Source organism: Daphnia carinata, chromosome 9 (genome assembly GCF_022539665.2).
Source record: "Daphnia carinata strain CSIRO-1 chromosome 9, CSIRO_AGI_Dcar_HiC_V3, whole genome shotgun sequence".
Taxonomy (NCBI): domain Eukaryota; kingdom Metazoa; phylum Arthropoda; class Branchiopoda; order Diplostraca; family Daphniidae; genus Daphnia; species Daphnia carinata.
Window position 1 is genome coordinate 2,203,814 of NC_081339.1, and position 15,228 is coordinate 2,219,041.

The 15,228-nt window shown below is 38.1% G+C and overlaps 6 protein-coding genes across 7 annotated transcripts; 1 reads left to right on the plus strand and 5 right to left on the minus strand.

Annotated features, from left to right (window-relative positions):
- Positions 1 to 23: 23 nt before the first annotated feature.
- LOC130688555 (cytoplasmic tRNA 2-thiolation protein 1-like) lies at positions 24 to 2,643 on the minus strand. 2 transcript variants are annotated; one of them, XM_057511535.2, is made up of 6 exons: positions 2,610 to 2,640; positions 2,441 to 2,540; positions 2,141 to 2,372; positions 1,718 to 2,025; positions 497 to 701; positions 24 to 419 (listed from the first exon to the last, which is right to left on the minus strand). In XM_057511535.2, the coding sequence occupies exons 2-6, from the start codon at positions 2,486 to 2,488 to the stop codon at positions 190 to 192; spliced, it is 1,023 nt and encodes a 340-aa protein (XP_057367518.1). In that variant the 5' UTR covers positions 2,489 to 2,540; positions 2,610 to 2,640; the 3' UTR covers positions 24 to 189. The 2 variants fall into 2 exon arrangements, with proteins under 2 accessions (XP_057367518.1, XP_057367517.1); XM_057511534.2 differs by having other exon boundaries at positions 2,441 to 2,643.
- Positions 2,644 to 2,785: 142 nt separating this feature from the next.
- On the minus strand, positions 2,786 to 4,416 carry LOC130688553 (uncharacterized). Its single transcript, XM_057511532.2, has 2 exons — positions 3,780 to 4,416; positions 2,786 to 3,664 (listed from the first exon to the last, which is right to left on the minus strand). The coding sequence occupies exons 1-2, from the start codon at positions 4,332 to 4,334 to the stop codon at positions 3,071 to 3,073; spliced, it is 1,149 nt and encodes a 382-aa protein (XP_057367515.1). The 5' UTR covers positions 4,335 to 4,416; the 3' UTR covers positions 2,786 to 3,070.
- Positions 4,417 to 7,695: 3,279 nt separating this feature from the next.
- LOC130688554 (dual specificity mitogen-activated protein kinase kinase 6-like) lies at positions 7,696 to 9,268 on the minus strand. Its single transcript, XM_057511533.2, has 7 exons — positions 9,094 to 9,268; positions 8,807 to 9,033; positions 8,514 to 8,750; positions 8,269 to 8,448; positions 8,071 to 8,205; positions 7,930 to 8,012; positions 7,696 to 7,861 (listed from the first exon to the last, which is right to left on the minus strand). Exons 1-7 carry the CDS (start codon positions 9,101 to 9,103, stop codon positions 7,699 to 7,701), a joined length of 1,035 nt encoding a protein of 344 aa, XP_057367516.1. The 5' UTR covers positions 9,104 to 9,268; the 3' UTR covers positions 7,696 to 7,698.
- A 980-nt stretch (positions 9,269 to 10,248) lies between these two features.
- Positions 10,249 to 10,863, plus strand: LOC132088308 (uncharacterized). The gene has a single exon (XM_059496910.1). It carries the CDS (start codon positions 10,281 to 10,283, stop codon positions 10,779 to 10,781), a length of 501 nt encoding a protein of 166 aa, XP_059352893.1. The 5' UTR covers positions 10,249 to 10,280; the 3' UTR covers positions 10,782 to 10,863.
- Positions 10,573 to 11,879, minus strand: LOC130688558 (uncharacterized). Its single transcript, XM_057511539.2, has 3 exons — positions 11,630 to 11,879; positions 11,200 to 11,568; positions 10,573 to 11,134 (listed from the first exon to the last, which is right to left on the minus strand). Exons 1-3 carry the CDS (start codon positions 11,757 to 11,759, stop codon positions 10,818 to 10,820), a joined length of 816 nt encoding a protein of 271 aa, XP_057367522.1. The 5' UTR covers positions 11,760 to 11,879; the 3' UTR covers positions 10,573 to 10,817.
- A 422-nt stretch (positions 11,880 to 12,301) lies between these two features.
- On the minus strand, positions 12,302 to 14,557 carry LOC130688559 (ras-related C3 botulinum toxin substrate 1-like). Its single transcript, XM_057511541.2, has 6 exons — positions 14,048 to 14,557; positions 13,939 to 13,981; positions 13,765 to 13,836; positions 13,583 to 13,696; positions 13,359 to 13,523; positions 12,302 to 13,295 (listed from the first exon to the last, which is right to left on the minus strand). The coding sequence occupies exons 1-6, from the start codon at positions 14,161 to 14,163 to the stop codon at positions 13,218 to 13,220; spliced, it is 588 nt and encodes a 195-aa protein (XP_057367524.1). The 5' UTR covers positions 14,164 to 14,557; the 3' UTR covers positions 12,302 to 13,217.
- Positions 14,558 to 15,228: the final 671 nt, after the last annotated feature.

Here is a 15,228-nt window from a genome sequence, read left to right on the forward strand (position 1 = left end):
ATGTATAAAAACGGAGTAGCAAGTTTACGTTTTACTTATTTTGTATTAACTTTTTTTTCAATTCACGCAGTGAACTTTTGTTTGTCAATGGTGGAGGGACGGCAAAAGGGAGACGCACTGGTACCCAAACAGTGAACTCAACAGTCCAAATTGCCCTCAATCCAGGTCTTCCACATTAAACTAAACATGCTAGAATTGGTCTTGCACACTGCTTAGGCTGGCTGCGTTTGCTAGTCTATCAGCCAGTATTTCAGCCAGCGCTTTATTACTCTTTCCTATCGCCAATTTGGGCCTCCCACGGTTCAGCCCTTCTAGTAGCACACAAGCTTTACATATAACATTGCTGGACACAAAACCGCAAGCACTGCACACTCCTTGTTTCGGAAGCTTCACTCCATCTTTTATTGCTAACTGCTCACCTGTGCATCCCAAAGATGATAAATAAAAGCGTTACCTATTGTTTTAACGAAATTTAGATGAATTGTAAAACATATACCTGCATGAATAATATCTATAATGGAAGTCGACCTTAATGCTTCGAGGTCCTTTACTAATGCTCTAGCGTGGCCACGGTACGCATCAGGTGCGTATACACACTCAGTTGCGAAATAATCTAATTTTTTGAAATATGCATACAAAACAATTTCTTTTTCGTATGCATATTTAAATGGTTTTGCCCGCGGTAATGAGCCTTCGGAACTCTGCCAATAAACATGATGTACAGCTCTATTTATGAATGGCAACAGTTGAGATGATATTCCGATTTGAAGCGGTAGCACGACGTTCAGACCAACCTTCTTCAGGGCTAACTACGACCATGAGCGATTCACACTCATATCATACATGTGTATATGCAGGTTTGTTTTGTTTGTTTTGTTTGTTTTTTTTACCTCAGGCCTACGTTGAAAATACATTGATGTTCAAAATAATTATCCTGTTTTTAAATTGCTCTTCTAAAATGACACTTTTTTGTTTTCGCATCTCGTCTCTCAGTGTCTTTAGCTATTGCTAGTTGGATTCACATTCTACTCTACGGACGTGCAATCTCAGTAAAAGAAAATAAGGCATGTCCTGACGATTCGGGCGTCTACATTCTCAGTTAAAGATTTCTTCTTAATTGGTGGAAGAATTCGATAATTGCAGGCTACATCACCGCAAGAGAAAAATTTTGTCGAACATTACTATAAGATTGACATGATATTTACTATTTTCTCCTAAAATTATAGTTCCATTTGCATCGCAAGATTGTCTTGTATAAGCCTTACATTGGAGTGATTTTGAAAGTCCCTATCTGGATTCTAGAACGTCAGCCAACCGTCAATTAACCTAAATTTAAGTAAATATTTTTTTTAACATTCATGTCTTTTTTTCTGCTGAGAAAATAGTTAACAAAATTTTTCTAAATGGCTCAACTCATATCAGATATGGTTGAAAAAGAGAAGTTTTTGCAAAAAAAATAATAAATAAAAATAATTGGTTTTTAAAAAGCCAGATTTAAAAAATCGATCTAGTTTTGGCTTATTATGAAATAGTACGCAGAGCTCGTCCAATTACATACAAAAATGTTATTTTAGAGGAAGCACATAAAAACGGTTCTGAAAAGCATGCAACGTAGGCCTGAATCAGTAAAAGAAACTTATTCCATTTTTGCCCTAGAAAAATGGTCTGGACGTCGTATTAGCTGGGGAACACATGGAAATAACTTAAGGATAATTACCGTTATATGGGAAGTGCAGCGCTGTAGTCGTGCAATATCACCTCGTAAGAGGTTCATAAGAATCGTTTCAGCAACATCGTCAGCATTGTGCCCAGTAGCAATCACATCACATTTAAGAAGTATGGCTCCCCTATCCAAGGCTTGCCTTCGAAATACTCCACAAAAAGTACAATTGTTTTTTCTTCCCACTTGCTTTACGATATCATCCATGGTCCAGCCATACAAATCTTTGTACGACAAAACTGTAAGAGGAAGATTATATTCTTCTTGGTTCCTTTTAACTGATTCCAAACTATCATCACGGTAACCTGTATTAAAAGAAAAAATAATAAAATTTCCCATGGAAACAATCAATGGTTCCAATTTCACACAAATAAGCTACTAAAGTCAATAGCAAGGTAATAAAAAAACACAAAATTAAACCTGTAATTCCTTCATCAATTGAGAGGAGAACCAGCTTCAGTCCATAATTGTACTTTTCGTTCAAATGCTTCAGTATGTAAGCAAGGACTGTTGAATCCTTCCCTCCAGATGCACCGATTGCAACCACTTGACCTGATTTAAACATTTTTGTTGATGTTATGGTATGATGCACCTCTGTTTCAAATGCCCAGTAGAAACAAGTTTTGCATAAAGCATCATTAGTTTTTGGTCTCTATCAGAATGAAATAAATTGAACAATAACATTTTGAAACAAGCAATGCATCTTAATGGAAATTTTACCTTGAGGACAGCATTACAGCCACAACCAGCAGAACACTGAACTACCATTTTTTTTTGCTTTTCTATTAGTTATTAACAAAAAGCTGCCAACCAATCCAGGCTGTAAATATGGCAATTAAAGCTATTACAAAAGTTGATGGAATCAAGAAAATACCATATGCAATGCAACCTACGTCCATTTAAAAACATAGGCAAAGGATGTTGCCATTCTTGATAAATCATAACCGGGGCGCAGGAACGCTTCGATCGATACAGTAAGTCGATACGACAACTAAAAGTGTTGACTGTGTAATTGATTTTAACATTTCAAGAATTTATCAAATTTGTCGAGGTGAGAAAAATAAATTGTTTTCTGGTAATAAATCAGTTTATTGTGACTTCATTAAACTTGTCATGAAACCTTAAAAGGATACGGAATGAGCGATTCGAAAACGGAATGAAGATGGTACAAATATACAAATGCATGAATCAGATATCTCGAAAAATGGCGGATGGCAAAGAAAAATTTAAAATGCGGAATGAGTACGATAAACCAGCCAATTGAACGAGATCATGCCCCAGAAAACAGCAATCAAAAAGTTGACAAGAAATGTGTGCTTTTCATGTAAAACTATGAGAAATCAATGGAGTTCACTTCTTGGTTACGGCTTTTTTGCCAGCAGCGGCTTTGGGGGATTTTGCAGCTTTGGCGGCTTTAGCAGCAGCAGCTTTCGGTGCGGCCTTCTTTGGTGCTGCTGCCGGAGAGGTAGCAGGAGATGCTGCAGCTTTCTTGGGAACTGCGGCCTTCTTCGCCTTTGGTGACTTGGCAGATGGTTTAGCCGGAGCTGCTTTTTTGGGTGAAGCAGCTTTCGGCGTAGCTACTTTAGCCACAACTTTTGGTGATGCAGCAACGGGTGAAGATGGGACCGCAGGTACAGTTGCTGCAGCCGGGGTCTTTGTAGCTTTTGGTTTGTCAGTAGCCGGAGCCTTCTTTTTGGCCGCAGCGGGTGCTTTGGGCTTCTTGGTGGCGGGAGCAGCAGTTGTAGCTTTTTTGGCTGGAGATGTGGCAACGGCCGCCTTTACTTTCTTTGGCGAAGCAGCAGCCTTCTTGGGAGATGCTTTCACAACCGTCTTCTTCTTCGCAGCAGCTGTAGGAGACGATGGAGCATTCTTTGCCGCAGTAGGCACAGCTTTAGTTTTCTTTTCATTTGAAATACGGAACGATCCAGCAGCTCCTTTGGCTCCCTAAAAGAGTAAAAAAGCGATTAATATTGTTTCAAAAAATTACGCGATTGCATCAAATCAATACATCGATCAATCTATGCATCTCACGCTACTATATTGTAAATCGAGGACTTACTTTGGTGTTTTTCAGTGTTCCCACAGTTATTCCTCGCTTGAGGGCTTGCTTCAGGTGAACGTTGGCCATTTTGGAATCGACGCCGAGTTCGTAAGTGGAGGTGATGTACTTGAGAATGGCTTGGCGGGAAGATCCGTTGCGTTCCTTGAGCGACTCGACGGCAGCGACGATCATCTCGAGGTAGGGAGGATGAGATCCAGCAGATGAATCCTTAGCGGCAGATTTCTTGACAGGGGCCTTAGCTTTAGGAGAGGCAGCTGGTTTTGGCGGGCTAGTTGGAGCAGCAACCGGGGCTGCTACTTTGTTGGCTGCGACTCTCTTCGTTGTGGCGGCGGCCTTCTTGGGGGCAGCAGCCTTCTTCTTGGCTGGGGCTTTAGCTTTACCTTTAGGTTTTTCTGCCACTGGAGAGGATTCAGGTGAAGCTTCGTCTGATGTAACATCCGTTGCAGGAGCCTCAACTTCCATACTTTCAGTTTTGGTTTCTTTCTTCTCCTCACTTTCGGCCGTTGTGACAGGATTTACTTCTTCAGCAGCAGGTGATTGTTCAGACGACATTTTGTTTTGCTGTTTTTAACGGAAAACCAAGCGAACACGACGACTATGCAACGACACTGGTTCTAAACGAGTGAATGTAGCAGACACTGTCAGCGTCCCTCTATATAGCATTTTTGCCGACGCTGCGGAATGAAACCAAGCTGTTGTGCTTTGCAAGACTGTCTTTTCAATTTTTTCATTAATTTATTAATCCCTTATTGATATCACTTTAGTCCATTCGGATTCGGAAGATTCTCCCCTATCAAACGGTGTAAGTCAACATTCCATTCGACGTTGTTTTTTGTTTGATAATTAAGTTTTTCTATCAGGACATGGCCATCTTATGACTAGTCTCCTCTTGTTTCCTCTTTTGCAGTTACATAGCTTCTTTTAATAACTTGCAAATTCACACCATCATTTTGCTGACAAAATTTCCTATCTAATGGTATCAAAATATGTATTTTTTGTTTCGTCGAAAGTCCTCATTTCGGGCTTCGAGTAGCGAGAAGAAACACAACCCTCGCGAGCACCTCTCACGAAAATTAAACATGCTGATCGTACTAAATTATTCGACTTTAATTGTTTGTAGTATTTTTTATAAATGTCTTCACTCCTTATATTTTCCTATTCATTGAGTATGTTTGTTCATTTTTGAAGTGAAATAAAAGTTTGGGAAATTAATAGTTTTTTTCGAAATCGATAGGTATAGGACCGCCATGGATATTGAGGTCGCTTGCAGTTTTTCACTCTTATTGCTATTTATATTTTCATAATTCTTGTTGTACACGTCTTGTATACACGACACTAATACAAGGGAAAATTGTTGGTATAATTATTATTAATTACGTTTCACATTTAAAGTAAAATGTTATAACATTTGCAAATTTCCACGCTTGTAAAAACAATTTTCGATTGAAGCATGAAAGCTGTGAATGCTTCTTGATGCAACGTTTATTGGCGTCTTTTAGGTGGCCTTCTACAACAGATATACTGCAAATTTTTGAAGCTGACATTCTGCATTAGTCAACGGGAGCATATGAAGTTTTTTCGTTTGTTGCCAAAGCAAAAATAAATAAGTAAAACATTTGAACAAAAAATGATGTCTGGTACCACTTTCGTCCCTGTCTAATATCACTTAGTGGAATACGGTTGATTTAATAAATCTTTGGCAGCGAAGGTAGTAATTTTTTTGATATCATATCGAATATATTGCTAGCTGCCAACATGTAAACGTTTGTTCGGTGACAAATTCTATCTTCTTTGATTTTAATGTTTTTGGCGGTAAGCCATTTTTGGTGTAGTGTATTGGGGTGTACCATTGATGTATGTCAGCTACGGGCTGATGGCATTGTGTAAATGTACGGTACCCCTTCTTTTTTTGGTTTCACCAGTTGCGGTTATATTTACTATAGCGTAGTACGACGGAATTCCAACCGGTCGTTGCACTTTAAAGTTTTCAAGACTATGGAAAAGAGAAAGTAAAAAACTAGCTTGTTCGTTCATTACACAACAATATGGCAGCCAAACGTGTGTGACAACATGTTCTGGTTTGCAACATAAGTTTAGTAGCATGCATGCTCGAAAATTTTGCTGGCACCACGAAAAATTTCGAAAATTTTCAAGGGCTTAGATGTCGAAATTATTGTCGAATAATTAGAGTTAATGGCGTTATCTGGAAAAATACTTTGCAACATTTCTATAAATGTTCCATGGGTCTGTTAATAAACTTACAACTTACTGTGATCCACTTACAAGTTACAACACTTTTTTTGTTATCTTGTAGATAATGATTAGTGTAGCTTTTCTTTAAGACAATAAATTTACGAAAAATTTTGAATATATTTTGAAAAAGTTGTGAATATACTTCTTTACTCCTAAAAGATTTCGTACTTTGTTCCCTAACAAAATAAAGATATGATTTGATTTGTTCCCAAAAAATAGCTTCTAATGATTAAGAAAGAAGAAGAAGAAAAATGGCGGTGGAGATACAATTGTTTTTCAGTTTTATGTCCTTTTGAGGACAATAGATGCCAGCGTATCTATACCTCCTTCATTTCCAATGTTACAGACTTACACATCGCTAACGGTAATTCAATGCTTCGATTTTACGGCTTAACGTTTAAAAGGTATTTTCTACAGTATATGAATTAAGAAAACATGTTTTCTATACGTACATTAGTATTGTTTGAATTTTCTTTCTAAAGTAATAGGGATTTTTCACCAGAAATTGATGTTCTTATTCTGGGTTTTAAAGTTAATAATGTGGCATATGATAATAATTCACGCTGATAGAGGAAAACATTTATTTTGTAAGGTGGGGAAGTTAAACCGTTCGTGAGTTGTGTTTTTTCTCGCTACTCGACCACAAGTTTGAAAATGTAAAAACAGATAAAAATGATAATTATCCTCCATCCAATAAGAAATTTTTCATCAATGCATTGCTATAAATGACATATAAATCTAATGAGCAGATTAAATTGCAAAAATACACAAAAAGAGGAGACTTGTCACTGAGCCGCCACATGTCACGAGAAAAATTCAATTGTTACTCAAAGGATAAAGCAAAATGGAGCGTAGAGTTATAACACAAGATAGACAACGTTTGTTGCAATGTGGCTAAATAAAGACGGTTAGTGGAAAACGTAATTACATATTTAAAAAATTTTAAAATATGTTATTGTAAAGCACAAATTGCTAAGCGGACGATCCTACTCCGGCAAAACGGCCATATATTAGGACGCTTACTTATGTTTTATCTGTAACAAACAATAGTTCGATATCAGTGTCGTTATTCAGTTGTATTGTTTGTTTGCCTTTTTGCAAAATAAGAAAATGAAAAATGTCCTCCGAAAAATCAAATATCGCCATCATCACCAACATTCACCATGCCATATCTCTATCCTGCTACAGCCAAGAAGGCTTCCTCTATTCGTGTTCATTTCGCGTCTGTATTCTGTTTATTCACCGCCCGCCATTTGAGGCACCTTGTTTCATGCGTTTGTATATTTGCTCCATCTTCATTCTGTTTTCGCTTGGCTATTTCTAATTTAATTGCACTTTAAGGTTATGTGGCAATATCGTATGAAACTTTTTAGAATTTTTGTAGTAGAATTTATACAGGGAAATCCATAAAGCATTTTAGATCCAATTTTTTTTTAACGCTGGAGTTGTATTTACATCTCGCTTTGGCGGATGGTAACAAACGATGCAAGGTCACAGCCACTTTTATCTAAATGCAAACGATTTGGTTTATGTTAAAATGGGAACGATGAATTTCTAGGTAGCGTAACATTTTATAGTTATTATGTTGGATGGAGGATGCAGGATGGGGCTGTTATTGAGAACGATTTAACGACAGGTGGACTTGTCTTTTGTAGGGGAGATTTTAAATGGTCGTTTTTTTGTTTGTCTTGAGCTCCTCGGTGGGAAGATCCAGCACTTCTGCGAAAAAGGAGGACACATCCGTTTTCCGCTGTGCATGGCGTACCAAGAATGGGTGTTCCAATAACTGTCGGTAGTTTGGTCTTTCCGAATAATTTTTTCTTAAACTGATGAAAATATATTTGAATGATACTTGCAACATTCGAGAAAATTTGTTAACAATTCAGCATTTTACCATTTTGAAACAAAATCTTCAAATTCAGGAGAAAATCGACCAGACGGCAAGCGCGGTGGGTCACCTACAACCACCTGTTTTACCTGTGTAAAAAATAGGTTATTACTTTGAAATTCGTAGAATTATAAACTACGAAAATGCCTGATCAAACGGTGTTCTCCATGGACTATAAGGAAATTTTCCTGTGGCTAACTCCACAAGTGAAATTCCTAGGGACCAAACATCCGAACGGACATCGTATTTATCGGGGCTTCCTGAAGGATCGATCCTCTCGGGCTAGAGAAAACGAAACGTGCTTTCAGTGGCATCAAGAACGAAAGCAATAAGGACTGTGCTTACCGCCATATATGGTTTGCATCCGGCATCGATGGTTTTTGCAATAGAATTTACCAAATAACCAGATATGCCAAAGTCACAAATTTTAACTCGCCCTGTCCTGTCAACTAGCATATTACAGGGCTTTACATCCCTGTGAATTACTTTCAGTTGGCTATGAAGATAATGCAATGCAGATACAACCTGCCCCAAAAATAATAGTAGTGTTGAAAAATAAGACAATTTAAATGATCGAAGCTAATGCATACTGCAAATGCAATTTGTCCAAGCACATCTTCATCAATACTCTTCCCATGGTTATATGCTTTTACATAAAACTTGTCAAGACTGGTATCCATACACTCCATGCAAATCCATACATCTCCCTCCCTAAACAAGGCCCCATAAAATGTTACTGTGTATGGGCAATCTGCTGTTCTCATGGAGACATCGAGATCAGTCAGGAGTCTTTTTTGCTCCTGTGTGTTGACTGTTACAGGTATTCGCTAGAAAGAAAGAACACAATGTAGTGCAATATGTGACTGAAAAGGAGCTTAATTACTTTAACAGCCATTATCGTTCCAGTGTTCTTGTGTTTCATTTTCTCCACAATTCCATAAGCTCCTTGGCCCAAAAGTCCCAAGGTCTCAAGGTCATCTGCTTCGACTTCAAAGACTCTATCCCCAATAGTAATATTGGTACGCTTGTCTAAATCCCTAGGAGGTGTCACAGGTGGAGTCGTGTCTGCCACTATGCTAAACTTCGGTAATGGTTTTTTTGCTCGTTTACCTGAATTAGAAAATAATATTAGTGCAACTAAAACAATGGTAACAAATGAGAGCCATTCACCAGCCATCATTTTTCGAGATTGTCCTTTAGGAACGTAAACAAATTAACAGATTTTCGGGTGAATTCGGTAAAAACGATTCACTATTATTTTAAAATAACATTGAACAGTTCAACAATGTTCACATCAATTTTTTTTTAGCATCCACCAAGCAAAACCATGTAAAAATCTAAGGTACTAAAAACTGGGGTTCCACAAAAACAGTATTCGACAACGGAGTACATGGTTGCTTTTTGAACAGATAGGTGGTGTCTTTTTAGGGTAACACGGCTTATTGACAGGAAACTACTGCGGTGTTCATGCCTGTGGATGGAGGGCCACTAAAACGTGAAAACGAAACGTTTTTCTACTAAAAGGTAAATCTCAATGCGGAACGACGTCTAGAGAATAATCGTCAAAGCTAAAATCACTTAAGGTCAGTCTAAATTGCGAGAATGGTTGTCGAAACTATTAATCAAAATGCTAAACTGCTAAAAATTTTCAGTTTCACTTACTAAAATGTAAAATCTTCAAAAAAAGAGTTATTGCCAAGATAACTGAATATTAAAGCTGATCTATTTTCATCTTAATTTCCTACGCTTCTTCTGACAGGCGTACGAGGTGCGACCCATAATTAAGTTCCGATGGTTCGCTGTTTAGGATCTTGCGAAACGATCGAAATCGCTTAAACCGCGAAAAAAAGACTGGTTTTGCATTAAATTTCGCGGCTTAGTTGAAAAGCGTACAGCAAACACACAGACTTTGGTGAAAAGACCTTGGGAAATTCCAAAACATTCCCCTTTCCTTCACCTACTCAACCCGCCTCCAAAAGTATTATCCCCTAAATAGGAAAACATCCCTAGAAATGGATACATCGTCCCTATTGCAAAAACAGAACTTGGAGCGACCAGCAGAGCAGACGTCCTAGTTCACAGTACACTGCATTGTTGGAGATCTTTGACATTTACAAATACATACCATGATGTCGCATTGAAATGTAATTACCTGGACGAGCTCTCACGTTAGTGTTTTAAATTAGTTTTGTTCCGTTCTTGTAAAGTGAAAATCCATTTGTATAACTGCGATTTGCCTCCTGAGCGATAAAGGTAAACAGTGGAAAGATGTGCTTTTGGTAAATGTTTTAGAATTGGAAGTAACGTTCATATTCTAAGTGGCGATAATTTCAAATAGTCGGTGTAATTTTTTGCAGATGGAATCTAGAACAAAGTACGAATCTTTACAGTGTTGGAAATCTCCCGAGGATGCTCTTGATGATTTAAATTATATCTGCAACTTTGGGGTGAATGACAGGCCTTTTCAGAGCACTGAGTGCTTCCAAGTTTGGGGCCGAGGACGACCAAGACCACCTGTCAGCCAAATCATTTTGCCTAAAGGGGTGATACTGCCGCCTGATTTTCCACGAGAAAGACCAGCTAAAGGCAAAGGACGAGGACATTTGTTACTTCAAGGTTCATCTCCCAAAACTGATTCCAAATCCAATACTGTTCACATAAATAATGTTTTAAAAGACACAGAAAAATCACAGAAACATAAAAGTAAACAGCGTAGTGTCAATACCAGGCAAAATATGACTCTCAAAGATCTTGAAGACAAGTATAACAAAGCCAAACATTTGGGGACAAGGAAAACCATGTACGACTTAAATTGTGATTTTCCACCATTGCCACCAACAGTTTTGTTTGACCAGTAAACATGATTTTCAATATAATTATGCTTTCATTTTCTGTTATATTAGATTTGATAAGCAGAGCAGAAGCTGTTGTTGATCAAGATTTAGGTAAGACCAGATCTCTTGGGCTGAGGTTTCATCCAATTCTCCTAATTTTAATGCCTCAATGGCATATTGCAGTGACTGAGGTTGTATGCAGTTTTCTATAGCAGGTAGAAACAGAGTTTCCAGTTGAAAGTCTCCACATCTTTGGAGAATCAACACTAAAAGAATTTGTGTCAGAATATTCCTTGGGTTTGGTTGAATAACACCAAGTATTTTTAATGCTTCTCTGAAGGATCCCTGGCAAATGAAGGATGAAATCAAACGATCTCCTGAAATACAAAATTATTCTTAGTTTCTTTCACAATCCTCTCATTCAGTTGAAAAGCTGACATACCAGAAAGGTTTTTCTCCATTTCATTTTGGGTTAATTTAAAAGCTTTAGTAAAGAAGCTAATGGCATTTGGATAATCATTCAGAGAGAGAGCCGTTTGCCCAGCTTCCATTGATGTAAACCATGCCAAGCATGTATCATTTGTACTGCCAATAGCCCCTTCATAGCATTCATAGACGGGAAGTTGTTGATTAGTGAAACAGAAAGTTCGTGCTGATTCCACATATAAATTATTGTATTCTGCCACTTGTCTTGTTCCATTATTGGAAACGGCATTAGTACTGACAGATCGCTCCAACTGGGCAGCTGCAAGTCTGCATTCTGCACTTAACTCGGTAAAACCAAGATCAAGCTGTTTCCGACTCAAATTTTCTACATAATACAAATTTGAAAGACATTAAAATGAGGTAAATCAAATAAGGTAAAAACTCACCAAAGCCATCAACTGCATCTGTAACATTCGGTCTACGAACTTCTTGTCTAAATCCTACGAACTTTTTCCTCAACTGGGCATTTATGCTGCGATACGTCTTCAAAAATTCGTCCTTCTCCAGCATATCCATATTCGAACGGTAAATCGGTGCTTACAGCTTCGTTATGAAAAGGGCAAAAGCTTAGAGCACGGAAAATAGCAAATAGAAATCTGATGCTGCCATCGTTGTTTATCGACAACTGTTAAATGTTATGCTGGTGGTCGTAAATGAGGCAAGCGTGTAACCAGTATTTTACCCCTCATAGATTGGGTCGGTTTCTGCTGATCTGGCGGTCATGCTGGTTTTCAGGGTGGGTCGACCTGGTTAACCTGGCTGTATTTTTTTTTGCCCCGTGCCCCGGCTGGTTTTGCTCTGGTTATTTGGTCGGTGTGCGTAACCCAATCACAAGCAAGCGATTGTTAATAAGCTTTAATAGATCCAATTTTTCGACAACTAGTAGTAATTTAATTTATTTTCACAAGGCCAATAACACCCAACCTTTGATCCAGCGGCCATTAAGCCACCAGTTGGGGAGGGGGGGGGGGGGCGGACGGCGCGAGATCGCGGACTAGCCCTAGTAACAACTGACTTATGGGCTGTAATGAAAATTGGTACTTACATAAGAAATGTCGTTTTACTATTGCAAAGTAGTGTATTATTATGAATGATTCAGTAGAGCGATACAATATTGAACTTCGAAAACCACCTTCCTTCCTAGGCGAAAAAAGAAGAAGGAAATGGATACAATGGACACTTGGATAGGTAAACACAAAAAAAAACTTAAAAACAAAAAGGAAAGTTGTTTGTATTTGTGAGTGTTCGGACTGAAGAAGCAGTTGCTTTCTGTCAATAAACGAAAGAGGAGATGCCATCAGGAAAAAAAAATTATTGACGGAACGGAGCAACTGGATGAGCTAAAATTCCTTAAAGTTGAAGTTGCAACAGCACTAGCTGCAGAGTGAACAAGTTTGGGCCATCAAAAGAATATAGCGTGACTAGAAGGCAGTAAAAAAGAAAAATAGAAAGTTTTAAAATTTTTAATGAAAGGAAATAGATGCTTATCAAGTCTGAAAACCGAAGCTGTCCTGATGTGTGAGTACGTTTGAAAATATCGCAAGCCAAAGTTGTGAAATGTAACAGAATAACTCGTCCCCATTACGAGGGGTGAACGCTGGAAGAACCTCATCATAGTGAGAAATAGACGTAACCCAAAGTATGGCTTGAAATGTTACAATTTCTGTCAACACACAAATTAATTATCCACATTTCCTCCATGGGAATTAATAGTCCTTAGGAAATCAAGAAAACAAATCCAGTCATACCACTTGTGGAAAAAAAAATTGAAGTGAAAAATATTATTCATGATTTCAGGTATCATTTCTGCCAAATTCAAAAATAGAATTTTTTTCGCTATGTTTGAATTTGGAGAAGTGGAGGAATCAAGGAGCTGAATCGCACAGCATGACAAGTAAAAGATCGTGTTGTGCAGTGGTATGCTATTAGCAAGAACGCTAATACAGAACAGAATTCGGTGTGACGAGCCATTTTCTACAACAACGTGCACTTCCTTTGGCGTCTCTTTTGCGGTTCCGGTCGGATGACTGATCGAACAGCTTCATCAAATACCTATGTTATACGAAAGAAAAACAAACAAGTAACGAAATGTAACATTACGTAGGGCGAAAGTACCTGTTTGAGTCCCCTCTGGGTCAACGCTGAGCATTCCAAATATTTAACAGCCCGGATTTTTGACGCCAACTTTAAACCTTGTTCCCTTTTCATTGGTGACTGGCCTTGTTCAGCTAACAGAGCCAAAGTTTCTCTATCCTCTCTGAGATCAATTTTTGTGCCAACCTGAAATAGCTTTTTGATTAAAATTTTGATTCAATGATGATGCTGGCAATATGGAATACCAAGAGAACTGGAGCATCAGGGCAATGGTGCTTAATTTCAGGATACCATTTTGATGTGACATTCTCAAATGAAGATGGGCTAACAACACTGAAGCAGATGAGAAATACATCAGTCTGTGGATGGCCAAAAATCAGGCACAGAAGTTAGTAATAAATAACCAGTTGGACAAAAACTTATCCACCTGTGGGTAAGAAAGTGGTCTTAAACGATCATAATCTTCCTGTCCTGCAGTGTCCCACAGACCAAGACTGACCTAGGATTGAGAAGACGAAATAATATATGTGTAATGGTAATAATACACTAAAAAATACTTAATTAAGTTGTTTTAGCTGAAATATATTGCACTGATACTCACCGGAATGCTATCACAAACCATCGGTGCAGAATAGTTGTCAAATCTAGATATTGATATTGTAAATATATGTAGAATCAATTCAATAATATGGAACCACAGATGCACTTACACAGTAGGCACATATTCTCCAGGGAAGCTATCGGTTGTGTAAGAAATCAACATGCATGTTTTTCCGACAGTACCGTCTCCTACGACCACACATTTGATAGGACGTCCAGAAGACATTTCATTTGCCTGGTAATACAATTAGAAAGATCCTTCTTGTGTGTGGATCCACAATAGTAGTAACTTGTAATTAGACGCGGCTAGCAATGGGAAGGATGTGTCATCATCACTCAAGAAGCCGGGTGGAAATTGAAGAAAAAAAATAACAGACGCGATTGCGATTTTAAATATGAATGACAAAGAGATGAACCAGCTTCTAATGAAAGTTCAGTAGATAGTGCTTGAAATAAGATAACAAATTTGATATTCCAATGGTCAGTTGACGTGTGCACCTCCCTTGTTGATTCCCAGCATTTGGGTATCTTCTACGCCATAATGGTATTTAGCGCCACCAAGGGGCGACTCAAGCAACTTAGCTAAAGCATTCTTCACGGTTGATTAATTCTACATCCTCCTCTTTCGTAAACGGCATGTGTCATTCACGCTACAATGTATTGATAGATAGCATACTAGTAGCAAATCGAACGCTGAAACAACACGATATGAATTTAAATCGAGGGACTTTCTAGCAACGTCATGCTTCATTTACTTATGATGTAGTCGATCTCTAATGATATTTCACTGAGAACTCTAACATGGAGTTACGAAATGTCCTTTCGTTAACAAGTAATAGTGGTGAAAATATTCACTGTTTGTCACTTATGAAAAGAACATCCTGGACACTTGAGAATTTTCTTTATAGCATGAATATTGCATAGCATTGCCATCACAATAATTCAAGAGGCGAAAGATTAAAAGATGTTTTACTTGGCTATTTCTATTCAACGGCATGATGAAGTGGCGTAGTACTTTTTCACTGCATAAATGGCAAGCAGTCTTCACTCTGCAGTTGCTACGCACATACTTGCTTGTTTGTTGTTGACATTTGTTTTGTTTTGATACATATTGCATATCTTTACAACATATGGGTGAACGGCGGATTACGATGAATGTGATCCAACCCCAACTTCGTAACTGACACCCATGCTTATATTAATTTGCATTATTTTTCAACAAATTTTCAAACATATACGTTAACGTGGTTCCCGATAGGTGGCAGTTGCCAAATTGAAGGAAACACGTGTA